At 56.7% G+C, this 18,658-nt stretch overlaps 1 protein-coding gene across 4 annotated transcripts in view; it reads left to right on the top strand.

The window, feature by feature from the left end:
* ZBTB7C (zinc finger and BTB domain containing 7C) overlaps window positions 1-18,436 on the top strand; it is a 350,726-nt gene extending 332,290 nt beyond the window's left edge. For all 4 annotated transcript variants that reach the window (XM_060613794.3, XM_060613792.3, XM_060613793.3 and 1 more), the window contains 2 exons: window positions 4,277-5,503; window positions 15,418-18,436. In XM_060613794.3, coding sequence (XP_060469777.1) covers window positions 4,293-5,503; window positions 15,418-16,069 — 1,863 coding nt within the window. In that variant the 5' untranslated portion in view covers window positions 4,277-4,292 and the 3' untranslated portion in view covers window positions 16,070-18,436. The remainder of the gene's footprint in view (window positions 1-4,276; window positions 5,504-15,417) is intronic.
* Window positions 18,437-18,658: the final 222 nt, after the last annotated feature.

Raw genomic sequence — 18,658 nt, 5'->3', positions numbered from 1 at the left:
GCTGCCCGGGGAGCAAGTAGGAGAGCCACTGAACCCACTCTGAGAAAAGCCACGACCTGGGGCTTGCTTGGGAAGTCTTCCTGACACTGCAGTTCCTGAGGCTGGCCAGGCTTTCACCTGCCCGCTGCCCCTGCCTGCTCGCCCCCCGTGGGGAGGCAGGGCCGCCCTCTCCTGCTGACCCAAATCCTTCCCACCCTCCTCCCCAAAGGCACCCCTGAGCATCTCTGAACGCCCTGAGTCTGGGCCACTCAGGCCACAGCAAGGACTGCTGGCCATGCTTGGTTGCCTTTGTGAAGCAGAGGCAGGAGGTAGATTGGTTGTGGTCGAGAGCATGGCCCGAGGAGCCAGACTTCAGACTCAGATCTTTACGCCGTTCCTTCGTCTCTGTGATTTATCCTTTTGTGCCTTCTTTACCTCCTCTGTGAGATAGAAATAGTGATAATAATAGGAGCTATACCCCAGTGATCGTGAAGATGAGCAGGCCTGAGGGCAGATGATGACTCTGATCCCTCATTTGGGAACCCCATTGTTTAGGGCGGGCACTTGGCCTGCAGAGAGAAGGTGTTGGCCAAGGTTGGCCCGGCCCTAAGTCCTCCCAGTCTGCCCTATGAGGCCTGAGTGTCTGAAGCGGAAGGCTGGGGCCAGGGGGATGGGGACCAGTGTCCTCAGGTCCCCTTATTCACTGCACGGGAGGTCATGTTGCACCTGGCTGCAACAAAGCATCCTTCCTGGGACCGTAATAGAAATGGCAGCCCCGAAGAAGCACCTAGCCTCAACGCTTGCCCTGGCTTCTCAAGCTTTCCCTCTGGCTCCCACCATTACAACAGGAAGGCCTGGGGTGTAAGGGAAGGAGGGAGCCTCAGAACACTCTCTGCAGCACAGATAGCTGAGGCCTGCGGCATGGGGATGCCCTCCCTGGTCAGAGAGGAAGAGGGGAGTCCTACACAGGACCGCCGAGGGATCTGAGCCCCCCCAAAGGGATGCAGCAGTGAAATGGTTTTTCAGTGGACAAGAACCACGTTAAATGGGGCCATTCAGAGCAGAACTTGGCCCCCCAGACCTAGAGCACCTTGATGGGACTGCCTACTTTGCACTCACTGTTCCCTACAGCATCCTATGACTGGATCCTTCTTGCCATCCAGGCCTCAGCTCAAATGACACCGCCCAAGGAGACCTTCTCTGACCACTCTGACTAAAGTAGCCTCCCTCTTCCCACCACCTCACCCACTACTATAGACAGATGATAAGAGTCATTCACTAGGGTGGAAGGAGATCTATTTATTGGTCTAAGTTATTTCCTACCATTTGACTTTTTTAATTAAACTTTCTCTTTTTGACATAACTTGTCGACTCACGCGTAGTTTTTTTTAAAATAGAAATCTAGCTTATTTTAAAGTTTATTTATTTGTGAGAGAGAGAGATAAGCACGAGCAGGGGAGGGGCAGAGAGAGGGAGACACAGAATCTGAAGCAGGCTCCAGGCTCCGAGCCGTCAGCACAGAGCCCGCCGCAGGGCTCGAACTCACGAGCTGCGAGATCATGACCTGAGCCCAAGTCGGGTGCTTAACCAACTGAGCCACCCAGGTGCCCCAATTCACATGTAGTTTTAAGAAATAATCCAGACATCCCATGTACACTTTACCCAGTTTGCCCCGATGGTAGCATCTTTCAAAATCCCCGTAAAACATCAACCGAGATATTGACCTCCATACACTCAAGATACAGAATGGTCCCGATCGCCAGGAGGGTCCCTCCTGTTGCCCTTTTATAGCCACGCCCACCTCCCTCCTGCCCCACCCCCTCCCTAGCTACTAGCAACCACTCCTATGTTCTCCATTTCTGTAATTATACCACCTCAAGAACACGACGTAAATGACATCATACAGTATGTAACCTGTTGGTGCTGCTTTTTTCACCCTGGCTCATCCAGGCTTTTTTTAGGTATCAGTAGCTCATTCCTTTTGTTTGCTGACTAGTATGCCGTGGTGTAGGTGCACTACCACTTGGTGAGCCGGTCACTCGTTGAAGGACCTCTGGACCCTTCACAGTCATTGACCGCTATGCGTAAAGCTGCTGGGAACATTGGCGTTCGGGTCTTTGCGTGCACCTGCCTTCTTATTTCTTGGTGACAAATGCTCAACAGTGCCTGATCAAGAGCGCTGCGTCATATGGTCGTTACACATCTCGTTTTGTAAGAAACCACGAGGCTGTTTCCAGGGAGGCTCTACCGTTCTATATGTCCACCAGCAATGGATGAGTGATCCAGTTTTCCCCACATGCTCCCCAGCATGCGGTGTTGTCTCTCTTTTTATCTTAGCCATTCTGATGGGTGTGCGGGGAGCCCCCGTTTCTCTTTGGTGAATCTTGATATTCCTTTATCACAGTTATGTCTCTGTAAGCTCTGTTAGAGCAGGGACCTTGGTCTGCTTGCCGTGCATCCCCAGAGGTCAGGGCAGTGCCTGGCACAGGGAGAGACCCAGTGACTATTTAGGGGATGAATGCGTGGCCTGTGGGGGTCCCTGGCCCTTTTGAAGATGAGGAGGCAGGGCAGCAGCAAGGCCTTCACTCTGGGAAACCTCCTGAGCACCTGCACTCCCCGCCAGGTCCCTGGGGCCTCCAGTCCCCACCCAGGGCACGTATCGTGTGAGTGGCCCTTCTCACTCCTCCACTCCCATGGCACCTGCCTTCCCAAAGTGGAAACGTCCAGAAGATAAATGTGTGGGAATCCCCAAAGCTCTTCCCACTGGGGCATGAGGCTTTCAGGTTTTGTTTTCATTTTTATTTGCTTTTCACCATCATTGCACCAGGGTTAGGACCAGGCTTTTGCTAGGATTTACGCATGGGCCACAATCAAGCTTTGCCCTAAGCAGAGGGGGTCCTCGATGCCATGGCACAAAAACTGAAGTGGCTTTTTGTCCAGGTTGAATCTGTGGACTTGGGCGATGAGTCTGGCTCCCTGAAGGGAGGTGATGTCCTCTGGTGTCCTCTGTCCTGCACTTTTCCCTCCCGGTGGCTGTCACTGACCACACTTCATCCTAAGGGGTCTCAGAAGAGGCTTCTCCCTGCAGGCGATGCGTTTCCCTGAGGGTAACAGAATACAGACATGATAAGTTAACTAACAGTGTACTCGAATTTAATACTGAATTTAAACGTTTACTGACATGTGAAACAGCTCACCGATGTACATATATAGCAGGTCAATATTCAAAAGGAAAAAAAAAAAGATCAAGATTTGCAAGTGAATAGAAATGCCATCAACTAGAACAAAGCCGGAAGTAAGGTCAGAAGGCAAGACATATGCCTTTAGGCCCCCATTCCTGTGCCAAAAATGGGCCACAAAATTTGGTTGTTAAGATTCCTAGAAGCTGTTATCGGTTTGCTCGGGCCGCAGTTAGCAAGAGCCACAGACTCAGGGGCTTAAACAGCAGAAACCGATTTTCTCACAGTTCTGGAAGTTGGAAGTTCAGGGTCATGGTGTCAGGCCGGTTTGGTTTCTTCTGAGGCCTCTCCCCTTGGCTTATCTTCTCCCTGTGTCTTCACGGGCTCTGCCCTCTGAGTGTTGCGTCCTCCTCCCGTCTTATACGGATACCAGTCATGCTAGATTAGGGCTGACTCACGTGACCTCATTTGATCTTCAGTCACCTCTTTAAAAGTCTTCCCTCCGAAGGGAGTCACATTCTGAGATCCTGAGGCTTAAGGTTCCAGCATACGAGTTGGGGCAGGCAGAGGGGGGACCACAGCACCGCTCAGAACAGTAGCCAATAGTAGCAACATATTAATCCATTACCCGAGTCAGAGGCTTTGTGGAAAACGAAACAAAACAACAGAGCATTTACCCAGCAGGAGCCCTGAGTGGCGACAGAACACTCCCTTGCTTGGCCCTCGACTGAGGGCCACTCCTGTAGTGCCCAGAGCAGGAAGCGAATTCAGTGGAACCGTGCCCAGGAGAAGCTTCCACAGCCTTGGCTAAATGGTGTATACTACCTGCCCATTGAGAAGCCTCAGGCCAAGGGCCTTGGGGGTGCCGGGAGAGGGCCCCGGGGGTACAGTGAAAAGCCCGCCTTGCGCGCTGGGCTCTGAATCGCAGGTGGGGTTTGGCCAGGCCGAGAGGGAGGAGGGTCGGCTTTCTGGTGGAGCGGGAAGCCTTAAGCCAAGGCAGGGGTGCCGTGGCCAGCGCGCCCACCAGCCCGGCGGCCCCCCTCACCGGCCCCAGAGCTGGGTGTCCCCTCCCGGGACTGTGCCTCTAACCCCGGCCTCCTCTCTGTGCGTCCCTGCAGGGCTCTGGCTGAGAACATGGCCAATGGCATCGACGAACTCATCGGCATTCCCTTCCCCAACCACAGCAGCGAGGTCCTGTGCAGCCTGAACGAGCAGCGGCAGGACGGCCTGCTCTGCGACGTGCTCCTCGTGGTGCAGGAGCACGAGTACCGCACCCACCGCGCCGTCCTGGCGGCCTGCAGCAAATACTTCAAGAAGCTGTTCACGGCCGGCGCCCTGGCCAGTCAGCCATACGTCTACGAGATCGACTTTGTCCAGCCCGAGGCCCTGGCTGCCATCCTGGACTTCGCCTACACCTCCACGCTCACCATCACCGCCTCCAACGTCAAGCACATCCTCAACGCCGCCAGGATGCTGGAGATCCAGTGCATCGTGAACGTGTGCCTGGAGATCATGGAGCCCGGCGGGGACGGCGGGGAGGAGGACGACAAGGAGGACGACGACGACGACGAGGATGACGACGATGAGGAGGACGAGGAGGAAGAGGAGGAGGAAGAGGAAGAAGACGAAGATGATGACACCGAAGACTTCGCCGACCAAGAAAACTTGCCCGACCCCCAGGACATCAACTGCCACCAAAGCCCCTCCAAGACGGACCATCTCACGGAGAAGGCCTATTCCGACGCACCCAGGGACTTCCCCGATTCCTTCCAGGCCGGCAGCCCCGGCCATCTGGGCGTCATCCGGGACTTCTCCATCGAATCCTTGCTGAGGGAGAACCTGTACCCCAAAGCCAACATCACTGATAGGAGACCCTCCTTATCTCCGTTCGCCCCTGACTTCTTCCCGCACCTCTGGCCGGGGGACTTCGGTGCCTTTGCCCAGCTGCCTGAGCAGCCCATGGACAGTGGGCCGCTAGACCTGGTCATCAAGAACCGGAAGATCAAGGAGGAGGAGAAGGAGGAGCTGCCCCCGCCCCCACCGCCCCCCTTCCCCAACGACTTCTTCAAGGACATGTTCCCCGACCTTCCCGGGGGGCCGCTGGGCCCCATCAAGGCGGAGAACGACTACGGTGCCTATCTCAACTTCCTGAGTGCCACCCACCTGGGGGGCCTCTTCCCGCCCTGGCCGCTGGTGGAGGAGCGCAAGCTGAAGCCCAAGGCCTCTCAGCAGTGCCCCATCTGCCACAAAGTCATCATGGGGGCCGGGAAGCTGCCGCGGCACATGAGGACCCACACCGGGGAGAAGCCATACATGTGCAACATCTGTGAGGTCCGCTTTACCAGGTGCGCATCACGGCCCTCCGGCGGGGGGCCGGCGGGGAGGAGGAGGAAGGGCGGGCGGGGGGGTGGCCCGTGACGACAGCAGAGAGGGACACGGAGGGCTGGGATGGAGGGGAGGCCCAGCCGGACCCCGGATGCATGGCAAGTTTATTCACTAGAAGGCATGCCAGGCCTTCCCTGGTGTGGCGATTTCCAAACTCTTCCTAAGGGGCTAAAATACTGTCTGAGATACACTCTTAGGCGGAAGCACAGGATATAATACAGATGAGGGCAGAGGGGTTCAAGTTCGGTCGGAAGCGAGGGGCCTCAGCTCCTAGCTTGCTTGACCTCCCTTCCCCTTCCCCACTGTGGATCCACGGAAGCCGCTCTGAGGCTCCCCTGCGGAGTGTCGCCTCTTTATCTTATTCGGGACGGGCAGGTCCTGGGGAGATGGGGAGGTGCTCTGGCCTTGTGTTTACAGATGAGCCATCCACCACTCTGGTAAGCACATACAGAGGAAGATGCCAGAGCTGGGACTTGCAGGACAGCAAAATCTGTGACCAGGAGACTGTAGAGACCCCTGGAGCCCTTCCGATCTTCTTTTGGGATCCGAGCTAAAGGATAAGCCTCTTGTTTATGTTCTCCGCCTTGATTCTCCATGTTGGGTTAACTTCCTGCGGTTGTATAATTTGAAATTTGAAATCAATACGTGACAAGCCTTTCGCCTTTCACAGACTCCGTGCCGTTCAGCAAGCGTGTGTTCCGTACCCCCTCTGCGCGGCAACTTTCAGGTTCAAAGCTGATTAGTGGGATGATGTGGGTCAGATTGGTTCCCTGCTCGGTTTGGACGGTCCTCCTCTGGGGAAAATGGGATCTGTCGGGGCTGTTTGTGGTCACTGGCGTGAGGCTGACCCTCCCAGCCATTTTGACGGTGGAGAAAGTTCTGGTGAGTGGCGTTGCCTCAGGGCTTGCTCGTTTCTGTGTGTCGGATGTGGACAGAGCTCTGTGACCGTGACTGACCGGACCAGGTCCTTTCCTTTGAAGATGTGCATTTCTATTCAAATCATATGCACTGGTTTGTTGGAGTCGATGATGTCCTTCTCTTCCAGGTCCTAGGCTTATTTGGAATGAAAATCCCCTGGTTATATAAGAGAAACCCAAGCACCCATTTTCTTACCTGCACTTCTTTTTTTTTTTTTTTACTTTTTTTTTTTTTTTTTTTTTTAGCGTTTATTTATTTTTGAGACAGAGAGAGACAGAGCATGAACAGGGGAGGGTCAGAGAGAGAGGGAGACACAGAATCCGAAACAGGCTCCAGGCTCTGAGCTGTCAGCACAGAGCCCGACGCGGGGCTCGAACTCACGGACCGTGAGATCATGACCTGAGCCGAAGTCGGATGCTCAACCGACCAAGCCACCCAGGCGCCCCGCTGCACTTTTTTTTCACACGGCCCCCGTCCCTGGCAAAGAACCCAGCCCGAGACCCACGCTTACGCCAGTGGAGCTGCCATTACCCCATATCCTCTTGGAAATTTCTCTTTGGGAACTGCTGGGGGTGCCTTCTCCTGAGCTTCCTCAGTGGGCCCAAGCTTTGGCCTTTGAGCACAGAGTGAAATTGTTTTGCGTCAAGTTGAACAGCATATCAAGGACGGTATTTTTCGGGCGTAAAAAGATGAGTCTTACAAAGTCATGAGACCCACTATCTTGGGTGGCTTGAAAACTCTGTTTGAAGTCTCCAGAGAAGGGTGTCGGAAATGTGTTCAGGTGACCGTGGCATTGCTGAAACGGCTCTGCAGCAGGCTCCTCTGGTGACTGTTTCGAAGGACGATGCTGACAGTTTCAAAGGTGGCCTTGGGGTCCCCGCACAGCTGCTTCTGGGAGGGAAACTCCACACCGAATCTCTCCCAGATGCTTTGAGCTGACAGTGGAGGGAGAGTCCCCAGGTGTGGAGGGGCAGGGCCCCCCCCATATCCCGCGTGCATCCCCTTCCGCCCTGCAATGCTGACCCCAGGGTGTTCTGCTGTTATCGCCGCATAGCAGCTGGACCCAAAGTTCCTGGGGATCACCTCCCCTGGGATATCCCTCACTAATGCCCCTGCCGCTCTGATGCCCCACCCCCACCACCTTCTCCTGAATTCACCCCTGTGCGGGGCCAGAACACCTGAACGAGGTGTGTGACAAGAGCACAAGGACACAGGGATAACACTGGGGAGATAAACTAGGGCACAATCTACACTGGAGTGCCGTTCACCCATCTCCAGCCTGTGACTCCCAGTCCAGGACCCCAGGAATGACTTCAAAGACGAGCACACTCTTCACAAAGCCAGGCCCCAAGTCCGCCAGAGTGTCCCCCTCCTGCCGTCCAGGGTCCGTGTCCCTAATTTCCCATACCTGTTCCCTTCACAGATGGCTGCCTCCAGGGCACCTCTCCCTTCAGGGGAGCCCCAGGTCTGTGGGTTCAGGGTGATGCACGTCTCAGCATGCCACATAGTGAGCCTGCCCAGGACCCCAAGTCCCTTCCCTCCAGGCCCTTCCCACACACAGCCTTCTGTCCAGGCCACGCCGGTCTGTGGGCCCTGCCTTCCCTAGGGAGAGGGTTAAACTTGCTCAGTCACTGCAGACAGACTTCTCGCCCTCCTGACACGAGAACATTCTCTGAGTTGGCCTCCTGGTTTGGGCAGGATATTGGGTTGTATAGGAGGGCTGCATTCCAGAACCCTCCCTCCCAGCACATTCCTGATGATCACTTAGGGGGCCTCTGTGCCTGCAGCCTCACCAGCCCTCCAGGCCAGACCGGCCGCCTGCGGGGCGGCCTTGTGTCTGCCCTGCCCTCCCTCCGGTTTGCTCCTGCTCTGCTCCGCCACAGCCATCTGGCCCCTGAAGCAGCTGCGTTCCTGCCTCCATCAGCACCTCCCCTCACCCGGTTCCCACTGGACCCGGACCCTGCTGACAAAGATCAGACTTGCTCTTGGGCACTCCCTTCCCGGGGGCAGAGGAGCCCCAGGGTGGGGGGAGGCTGGACATTTTCTTGGCCTCCTCCCACAAGGGACCCTGGGGACTTTATTTCGTACCCTGGGCTGTGGCCGTCCGCCTGGAACGCTCCCCAACCGCCCTCCGGGTCACATTCTTCAGAAGAACTGGCTCGGTGCTTCCCTCCCACCCCTCCCGGAGCTGCCCTGCAAGGGTTCTTCTCTGTCTCCCACCAGCCTGTCCATGTAGGGCTTCCCGTACCTCTCCCTGCAGCCAAGTCCCCTTGCAGCCTTTCCACGGGGACCTTCTTTGTGGTTGACTTCCTGCAGCCACCACCCAGAACACCTTCCCTCCCTCTCTCCCTCCCCAGATGGAGGCACTTCAGCGGCCACTGAAAGCAGCGGCCGCCTTGACTCAGAATTCCCAGACTCCCTTGCAAGGCCAAGCCGCTCCTTGGGACCCGGCCCCCCAGAGGCTGAGGGAGCCAGGACTGGCCGCCCTCAACTCCTCCTCCTGGACACTATCTTCCCCTTCTTCCCTTGAACACAATTGGGCTTCTACTCTCTAGTCAGGCCTCCTTTCCCTTCTCCTTGATGTGACCCCGCTTCTGTCACCCTGAGGGATGTTGGAGCGGCCTACCCTCTTCTTACAAAGTGGCCCTTTGGCTGAGGCTCCGAGTTATGGCCTCAGATGCCAACTCCCAGAATCGCCACGCCCATGGGGACATCATTCCTAATGGCTTCAGCCACCGTGGTGGAAGGACCCAGGATTCCTTCCCACAGAGCCCATTCTGCCCCCAAAGCCTGCCTGTAGCTCTCATTCTGTCGTTCTCCAAGAAGAGAGATGAAGGCCTTCCCCGCCATGATGTTGTCTGTCCCTTGGCATCAGACCCTCCCCTCTGAGATGGTGCTCAATTTCCACCGGCCTTGGGGACCGTTGTCCTACACCGGTTGTTTCAGATAGGACACACCCCCGGAAACCGGGCAAGGCCTCAAAGGCTCCAACCAGACTATGTTTTCTTTGGCCCCACGCTGTCCCCTCCTAGCTCTGGTCACCCCGCAAGCACTTGGGAGTCCTTCTGCCTATGCCTCACACCCTGAGCATCACTCTCTGGCCAGCTGTGACGTCCCCAGTTTCCACGGGGTCTCCTGCCACCGTCCCGTAAAGGCCGCAAGGTCTTGCCTCCAACAGCTGCTGCCGGCGTGAGCCCCGTGCTGGTCGCTCCGCACGCCGGCAGCAGTCTGCTCCCCAGACCAGGCCAGGAGCCTGGCTGCTGCCTTCTTCCCGTATTTTCCTTTTAGCCCTCCCACTCCTGGCAGCCCTGGGGACCTTATTAAGATAATGCAATGTCATTAGCAGTGGCAGCAGGAAGAGGGTTTGTCTCAGACCATCAGGTTACCAAGAAGTCTGGGCGGATGGTGCTGGGAAAGCATTATCGTGACCGGGAGCCCTCGTGGAGGCCGAGGCCCCCGGGCGAGACCCCGCAGCCCTCGCTTTCACTCAGGGGAATGAGCTCATGGGGACGGGCGCATCTTTCCCACGATAAGCTCTCCGGGCTGGAAGGGGGAATGCAGATCAAGGCTCGGGCACACGTGGCCGGGGCTGCTCCCAGTGCAGAGTAAAGGAAGGGGGTGGCAGACAAGGGAATCAGGGTGACCAAGAGCACGTTGGAACTGGAGTAGGGGGTCCTGAGAGCCGATCCGGCAGCTGCAGGCCAGCGGTCAGTCGACAAACGTGCCATGAGCCCCCCGCTGCGTGTTCAGTGCCATGCGCCATCCGCACAGGATACAGAAGCGTCTGGCAGATCCTCACGCAAGCAGATCCGGTACCTTCAGTGCCGCAGACTGAGCGTGAGCGGGGGCTGAGAGAGCAGTGCCAGCCGGGCTCACGCTAAGCGCTGCTCCAGGAGGGACCGGAGGGCTCAGGGTCTCCGCGGACTGGGGCACCTTGGAAAGGGCACCAGAGTGGTCATCAGGAACCCCAGGCTCAGGGCCCTGGTTCTGCCTCTCGTTGCCTGTGTGACTTTGGCCTCCTCCCCTCTCTGAGCCTCAGCTTCCCCACGTGTAACGTTAGGCGCTTCCTAAAGTTGCCCCCAGGCCCCTGATTCCGTTCACATATGGCCCGAGATCGGGGAAGCCGTGGACGCATTACTGCAGCCTCTCTGCCCCAGTTTCCTCATGACAGTGATGGCGACACGTCCTCCATAGGCTTCCGCGAGATAAGGCGTAACTGCCGGGTGCCCAGCAAGCACCTGGTCCATGCTACTGGTTAGTACGGAGAGCCTTGGTTCCTCATCTGCAGTAGCCGGGACCAGTGCTCCTCGCCCATCCATGTGCTCCCCCTGCATCATCTTCCAACGAGACAGGGCTGCAGGAGCCAGGGACAGGGAGGTGGCTCTGCAGAGGGACAGCTCAGGAAAACGGCACACGTGATGGCCCCTGCCCTGGAAATAACACGCATAGAAAATAAAAGCAGCAAAGGCACCTCTGAGCACTGTTTTTTCATCTGCCGAGAGTACCCGTACGGTCGAAAGGGGCCACAGTACGGAGAGAGAGGCTTGGCTCCCGGAGCTCACGCCCTGCAGGGGGGGGCAGGGAAGGGGAGACAAATCTGATACCTATGGGGTCATTTGGGAACAGGAGACGGTGATGCTGACACGTTGTCTTCTGTTGCTCCCTCCTTGCCCCTCAGTGACCTAGCTTGAGGTACAGTACTCAGGTCGCCGGTGCTCTGGAAGGCGAGGGCGAAGGACGGGGCCTGGGCGGACAGGGAAAGGCTTGTAGAGGATTGCCCTTGAATTTGACCTTGAAAGGTGGGCGGGAGCGGGAGGAGGGGGAGTTGGGAGTGGGAGACATTTCAGGCAGGGCGGTTTGCAAAAGTAAACTGAGAAAGAGGTGCAGGGAGGAGGGGGGCCGGAGCCAAGGGCTCACGGCTGGAAAGGAAGGAGTGCACACGCTGACATCCGGGGTCGGACCTCTGGTGGGAGCCCAGAGATGGAGCGCTGGCGCGGGAACACGAGATCTGCACAGAAAGGGAAGGACACAGGGTGTACCAAACATCCACGTCTCACAATATGGCAGGCTCCGCATTGGAGGGAGGGAAGCCTGGAAGCCCAGCTCGTGCCTGCGGGTGGCCGGGGTACAGAGTGACCAGAGCACAGCCTGCTAGTGGAGCAGCATATCCATGCGCTGTGCGGGTGCAGTACTGTGGGGGCCGGGGGCTAGCAAGTAAGTAGGTGGGTGATCTCTTTTTTCCCAGCTTCGTTGAGATATAACTGACGTCTAACATGTAAGCTTATACAATGTCGTGAGACCACAATAACGTGGTGGTGAACACGTTAACACATCCATCACCTCAGATAGGGGTAAAACCACCATAATGCGTGAGGCCAACTAGCGAGAAAGAGATTCAGTGTAAGCCCATTACCCAGAACACCCAGAACATCCGAACACTTACAGAACACCAGAGGTCGCAATGGTGCAGCCCAGGGTCCCCCCGCCCCATTGTAGAGGTCAGGAAACTGGGGCCCAGGGCAGCTAAGGACCTGGTCTAGTTCTTGGAGTGTGGCTGGCCCCGGGCCTGTCAACGCGCATGTGCATTATATCCACGCGCAAAGGTCGTTACAGGAATAAGGAGGAGACGTGACCTTAGAAAGCCATTCCCTCTCTGTCCTCGCTTTCCTCATCTTGAGAGTTAAGGGACTGAATGAAATCAGTATTTTCAAGGTCCTCGCAAATATCCTGCTAAAATGCAGGTTACTGGGCGCGCTGATTCAGACTGTGAATCACAACATGTTAATGGGATCCTGGTAGACTGGATGATCTCTAACTTTCTTTTCCAGGACTAACATATCATAAGCTTTGCAGCTCTACCCTCCACTGCTCCCACAAAAGTCTCCATTAGGGACAGCCAGCTCCTGCCCAGGGCTGAGCCCCTCCCAAGGCATGCCCCAGTCTTCTGGCCCCAGAGTCCGAAAGCTGGCTGCAAATGCCCTGTTTTGATTGTTCTAGTCTGCACTTTCTGAGGCAGCCCTGACTCCCTCACAGGCTGGAAGTCCCCGGTTTGAAAATCTACCCTTTCTCAACCTCAGAAGAGCTTGCAAACAAACCATACCTCAGACTGCTCCCCACGCTCCTTGGCCCCTCGTGCCTAGACACCTTTGGGAAAGCTGCTTGACTTCTCTGAGCCTCAACTCTTCCTCTAAGTGAGGAAATTATTCTGGGTATGTTGAATCTAACTCATACAGACTCAGCTTCTCTCATCAGTCCTGGACAATAGGAACTGATGTCTGGCCCCAGGTTCAATTCTGCACAGAGAGGTTAAGTAACTTTCCTGAGGTCACCCAGAAGGTTAGTGGTGGGTCCGCAGCTGCAGCAGGGGCTCCCAGACCCCTAATGGGGGCCCCACTCCTACACTACAACTTGCCTCTAAATAACAACCTCCCAGGGTCATTGAAATGGTGTAGTCGTCTGCCCATAGCAGGTGCTCAGTAAAAGAAAGTCACCTTCTCAGCACTTCCTACACATGCCAGCTAACTGCTGCTAAGATGTGACTTAATCTGGATGCTCTAATGAAAAGCTTGGGAGACGTTGTGGATATTTACAGTGGGCCCTTAATATCTAAAGATTTACCATTTGCACCGTCCATTATTTGAGGGTGACCCTCAGCATCAATACTAATTATGTGCAACAGTGATTTTGAAAAATATCCACCTTATAAGGTTATGGTGGGATTAAGTGAGTTGATATACTTAAAGCCCCACTGATGACTCCAACAGAGTCCTCCACCGGGCCCTGGTGAGGACACAAGTCCCGTAGCCAGTGAGCGCACCCAGCTGACCACCTGGCATCGGCATTTCCCTGAGCGCCTAGATGAATGTGTGAGTCCCAAGACACGTCCCTCATGACTAGATCACGTTGCTGTTGGGGCACAAAGGGCACTGTGCACCCCACTTCTGCAGCGGTGAGGAAAGAGGCGTGAGTTCTAGCCTCGGCTCTGCCATTACTCTCTGGGTGGCCCTGGCGAGGTCCCCTCCCTGGGCCCCAGTTTGCCTACCAGCAAAGGTGGCTCTCAAAGTGATGCGTGGACCCATGGACCTGCAGCACCAGCAGTGGCATCTGGCAGCTTGTTAGGAACGCGTGTTCCCTGCCCTCTCCCCCCGGGGACCTCCCAAATCACCATCTCCGGGAGTGGGGCCCAGCATGCTGCTTCATCAAGCCCTGAGAGCCGTGCTTAGGCAGGCTCAAGTTTGAGACCCACTGGCCCCTATGCTCGCTTAAGCCCCTTCCTGTTCAAACCCCCCAGTCACCTGGATGAAATGTGGGTTATAGACACCATAAGGGCAGTATGCTGTGGCTGGGGAAGGGAGCGTGGGATGTCACAGCAGGGTGCCATGCAGCCTGGGCGCAGCTGGTGGCTCGTGGGAGGGGCAGGGACGGAGAATGTGGAGGAGAGGAGGGTCTGGTGTGCAGGGACACCTGCCGGCTTCGGAAGCTGCATTCACTTCCTCCTCCCTCCCCCGTATCCATCTCCCAGGTGCCCTGTGCCTTCCTGGTAACACAGGTAGAAGGGGTGGACCCGTCCTGGTCCTCCCCTGCTCTCTGCCAGTGTACCTAAGAATGTCCTTTTCTCTCCTGCCCCGCCCCTGGGGAAGCAGTCCAAAAATGAGAGCCAGTGAGACCTCTAGCGGCCAGGGGACACCAGGAGACCAGGACCTGCTCCTGCTGTCCTGCGGTTGGTTATATTGAGCATGGTTTAAATCTGGCCATTTCAGGGCGAATGCCTGGGCTCTGCATCTGTTCTGACCTCAAACCCGAGGCAAAAATTACAGACAGATGCCCCACCCCGGGGCCACACCTGCAGGGAGGAGGTAGGAGACAGGACGCAGAGCTCGTTGGCCTGCCAGGCCTGGTGGAGGAAGGCTGCGGAAAGACCCCGAGAGGGGTTCTTGCAGCCCACCTGACTCCACTTCGGCCAGGCTGGAAGGCTCCTCTAGCTGCCTTGTGCAGTGCTCGGTCTTTAGGAAGACAGCCCCGTGATGTCAGTGTTCCTTGCGAGATCACCAGGAGGTGTGTTGAATCTAGTCTGACACGAACCCGGATTCTCTCCGTCAGCCCCGGACAATAGGAACTGTGTCTAATGCTAAATTCAGCTCTGTGCAGAGACGTCGAGTAACTTGCCTAAGGTCTTTCAGCATGTTCGCGGTGGGTCTGCAGCTGGAGCAGGGGCTCCCAAACCCCAACGGAGCCCCACCTTTACACCATACCTTCCCTCTGAATAATAGCACGTAAATCCTAAAAAGCTTTGCCCTAGATTAGGCTACATTCTTGTCGCACCTGGCTCTTTTGTAAACCCTGGAATTCTCTGCAGACAAAGAGGAAAGCCCACAGCTTGGGATGCGAAACCACAGTGCAGGAGACTTGAACGAGGTGTGCCCGGCTTCTGTAGCCTCCCAGATTAGTGCCGAGGACAGACAGATCTCCAGAGCCCAGGGGCCAGGATGGGGCAAAGGCACAGGAGGAACAGGAGGGAAAACCTGCCTGGAGACAGTGGGCGCGAAATTAAGGCGCAAGGCGGTGTCAGAGGTCGCCACACCGCGCAAGGGCTAAGGACAGGCTGCTGACTTGTGGGGAGAAGTGTCCCCGACAGGCGCATTTTCCAGCGTGCCAGCCGGGCCTCCGACAAAGGGTGCGGCTTCCTTACTCGGAGCTGACGAGTAAGCGGGGTCCTGGAGGGAAGGAGGCCTTTCGGGACACCGCTCCTTTTCCAGCCCTCTGATCCAGGTGAGTAGCCACACCCGTTTGCAGTGAGGCCGCGTTTGCAAGTAAACCCTAGCACGGGGCCCGTTTCTGGCGTTGGACGCCACGGCCGTGGCCAGCTGGAGCGGGTTATGGAGGAAGGGGGAAGGGGCTGGGGGGCGCGGCTCCCGGGGTTCCCCGCGGGGACTGACCACCGCCTCTGCGTTTGCAGGCAGGACAAGCTGAAGATCCACATGCGGAAGCACACGGGGGAGCGGCCCTACCTGTGCATCCACTGCAACGCCAAGTTCGTGCACAACTACGACCTCAAGAACCACATGCGCATCCACACGGGCGTGCGGCCCTACCAGTGCGAGTTCTGCTACAAGAGCTTCACGCGCTCCGACCACCTGCACCGCCACATCAAGCGCCAGAGCTGCCGCATGGCCCGGCCCCGGCGCGGCCGCAAGCCCGCCGCCTGGAGGGCCGCCAGCCTGCTCTTCGGGCCCGGAGGCCCCGCGCCCGAGAAGGCGGCCTTCGTGATGCCGCCTGCGCTCGGCGAGGTGGGCGGCCACCTGGGCGGGGCGGCCGTGTGCCTCCCCGGCCCCAGCCCCGCCAAGCACTTCCTGGCGGCGCCCAAGGGCGCGCTGAGCCTGCAGGAGCTGGAGAGGCAGTTCGAGGAGACGCAGATGAAGCTGTTCGGGCGCGCGCAGCTGGAGGCCGAGAGGAACGCGGGGGGCCTCTTGGCCTTCGCGCTGGCCGAGAACGTGGCGGCCGCGCGGCCCTACTTCCCGCTGCCCGACCCGTGGGCCGCGGGCCTGGCCGGCCTCCCCGGGCTCGCCGGCCTCAACCATGTGGCCTCCATGTCTGAAGCCAACAACTAGGCTGGTCTTTGTCGATCCCAGTCCAGCGGCCCTTGCCCCCTCTCCCACCAGGCGTCCCCTGCCCTACCCAGTGGGTCTGGACTGTTTCTTTCAAATCACAACGGAAAAGAACGAAAATGTATTAGCAGCAGCAGTGGTATTTTCTAGGCCTCCCAAGGCCTCCTGCATCCCTTTTGGTGGTGTCTGAGGCGGGCATCTCCTCCCACAGGGCCTGGAGCCCAGGGCCTGGCCTCTACCTGGCTGTCTCTCCGGCTGTCACACACAAACTCACAGGGACCTGTGCCCCGAGGCGGCCACACCCTGGGTGCCCAGGAGCACTCTGGAGCTGTGTGTGGGGCTCGATGGAGGAAGGTAGCTTGGCCAGAGGCAGACCAGGTGGAACAGGGACGAGGCCTACCGAGGGGCCTGGGGCGCCCATCCTAGCTGAGCCACCATTGTACGGCAGAGTCCCTGCTGACCCTGCTCTGGTGGGTCACTTTTCTCGTCTCCAGCCATCCCGGGATCCTTGTGGGAAATGCCCTATTGGCAGGGAAGGCTCCTGGAGTCCGGGCCCATTATTCCTCACTGTCCTGTGACCTTGGACGGGTCGGTCGTCTCTACCCTGCTCCGAAAGGGAGCTGGCAATTTAGTTTCCCCTCTTGCACCCACCCCCACACATATACACACCTGTCCCGCCCCCACCCCCCCACCCCCACACACAAAAGAACTGAGAAGGTGGGAGCTTTGCACGCCTAAAGTCTCTGGTGAAACCGTCTATCTTGCCGGATTTAGTTTTCTCACATCCACCTCTCTATTAGCACAGGTGAGGAATGTGGCCACCCTAGACAGGAGTGACAAAGAAGGGCTGAGATGTGCCATGTCCACAGGCAGCTGTGGGGAACTCCAAATACTCCCCGCCTCTCCAGGCAGACAGGCCACCGTGTAAGCCAGGGCCCCTGGGGATGACTAGTTAGCATTGACTCCCTCTCCAGGGCTGTACAAAGTCTCTTGGGACTCCTGGGGCCAACACGGAAGGGCCGAGAGTCACCTCTTAACACCTGGCGGCTGCCCCACCTCTGCCCTGATTCCTAGAAACAGACAAAACACCCGGTTACCCAGGGTTTATGTTTGTTGTGGGTTTCTCAGGGCTCCGGTATTGCTGGGGATTGCCCCCTTTGCTGTGTTTGAACACCCTCAAGCCCTCCCTCGTGGCTCGGGAAGGAAGCTGGGTGGTTTGGCTTCCCTCGGTGGTGGGAGGCGGGGCCCGGCTCCAGTAGGGGGCTCTGTGAGTCACAGCTGCCCACACGCACGCACGCACGAATGCACGCTCTCCCTGGTTCATAAGCTTGCAGTAAGAAGGAAGACAGCTTTGCTGGCCCTATGCCTTCCTCTTCTCTCCCCTTTCCTGCCCTCCATCCCTTCTCTTGCTGAGTTTGCCTTTGTTTCTCGGTAGTCCCGACGGTAGGAGGGTTCACCTGCATGGATTACCCAGGGCCGGTGTCCCCAGTCCAGGAGCTGCGGGCACAAGAGACTTCGGCTCTTCCTATCGCCTTGGCTTCTTCCTGAGCAAACACACACACACAAAAGAACAAAAAGGCCAGAGAAGACCACAGACTCTGTCACTCTCCAGCTCCCCAGCAGAGGACCCTGACTCCACACCCCACCAGACGCCATTCCGACCAGAGGAAACTGGTCCTGACACCCTTCTGTCTTCAGACACCATCCTTCTGGGCAGCCACCTCTTAGAGTCCTGTCTCTGTTTCTGACACTTGCTTCTGGGACCCATCAGCCAACATCCCCGTGTTCCCCCCCATCAGCCAAGGGGTTGGGGCTGACCCAAACTTTAAAAGAAAACAAGGAAAAATGAACAAATTGGAATCCAGTGGTGTTGGGGCTTTGTTTTTATTTTGTAAAGGTAATGACTTCTTATAAACTCCGTTTTTCAGACAACTGGTTAGTTCTTTTTGTTTTCTCTTGGCTGCAATTTGGAGTTGTATATTGTAAAATATCCAAAGATCTTGAGTACTGTATGATCGAGGAGAACTTGACGCAAATGTTTTGTGGGGGTAGGGGTGGTTGTGTTTTGTTTTGTTTCTTTTTCTTTCCTTTTTTCTTTCTTTCCTTTCTTTCTTTTCTTTCTTTTTTTTTTTTTTTTTTTTTTTTGGTGTTTCAATTTCCCTGTCCCTCTGTGGGGAAGCTTTGGAATTTTTTCCTATTTATAACTCTTTTTTATGTGATTGCTTTCTGTAAAATGACACAACAGAGTTTGCCTTAGTGATTCAAAGGACAATCTTCCACAACTTTGGTCGCACGCCGCAGCCCGCCGAGAAAAACTCTCAGCTAATTTTCTGGCCTATTTATTAAACAGTATTAACTGACTTGATTAAATTACCGAGAGTTGCACTTCTGTGAGAGGTCACCAGCCGCTAGTCGGTGGGTAGGTGCTCGCTGTAAGAAAGGACGGGACGCTCGGGTGTCAGGAGCTTACAGTAAATGTCAAAGACACCTTGGCAGAAAGCACAAACCCGTATGTAGTCGCCTGAAGGCCGGTGTTTCGAGTGACAGAAAGCTGTGCCGGTCCGTTTCCTGGTTCAGGTTGACGTCCTCCTT

Source organism: Panthera onca, chromosome D3, assembly GCF_046562875.1.
Source record: "Panthera onca isolate mPanOnc1 chromosome D3, mPanOnc1 haplotype 2, whole genome shotgun sequence".
NCBI classification, from domain to species: domain Eukaryota; kingdom Metazoa; phylum Chordata; class Mammalia; order Carnivora; family Felidae; genus Panthera; species Panthera onca.
This window is presented reverse-complemented; position numbering and strand designations above follow the sequence as displayed.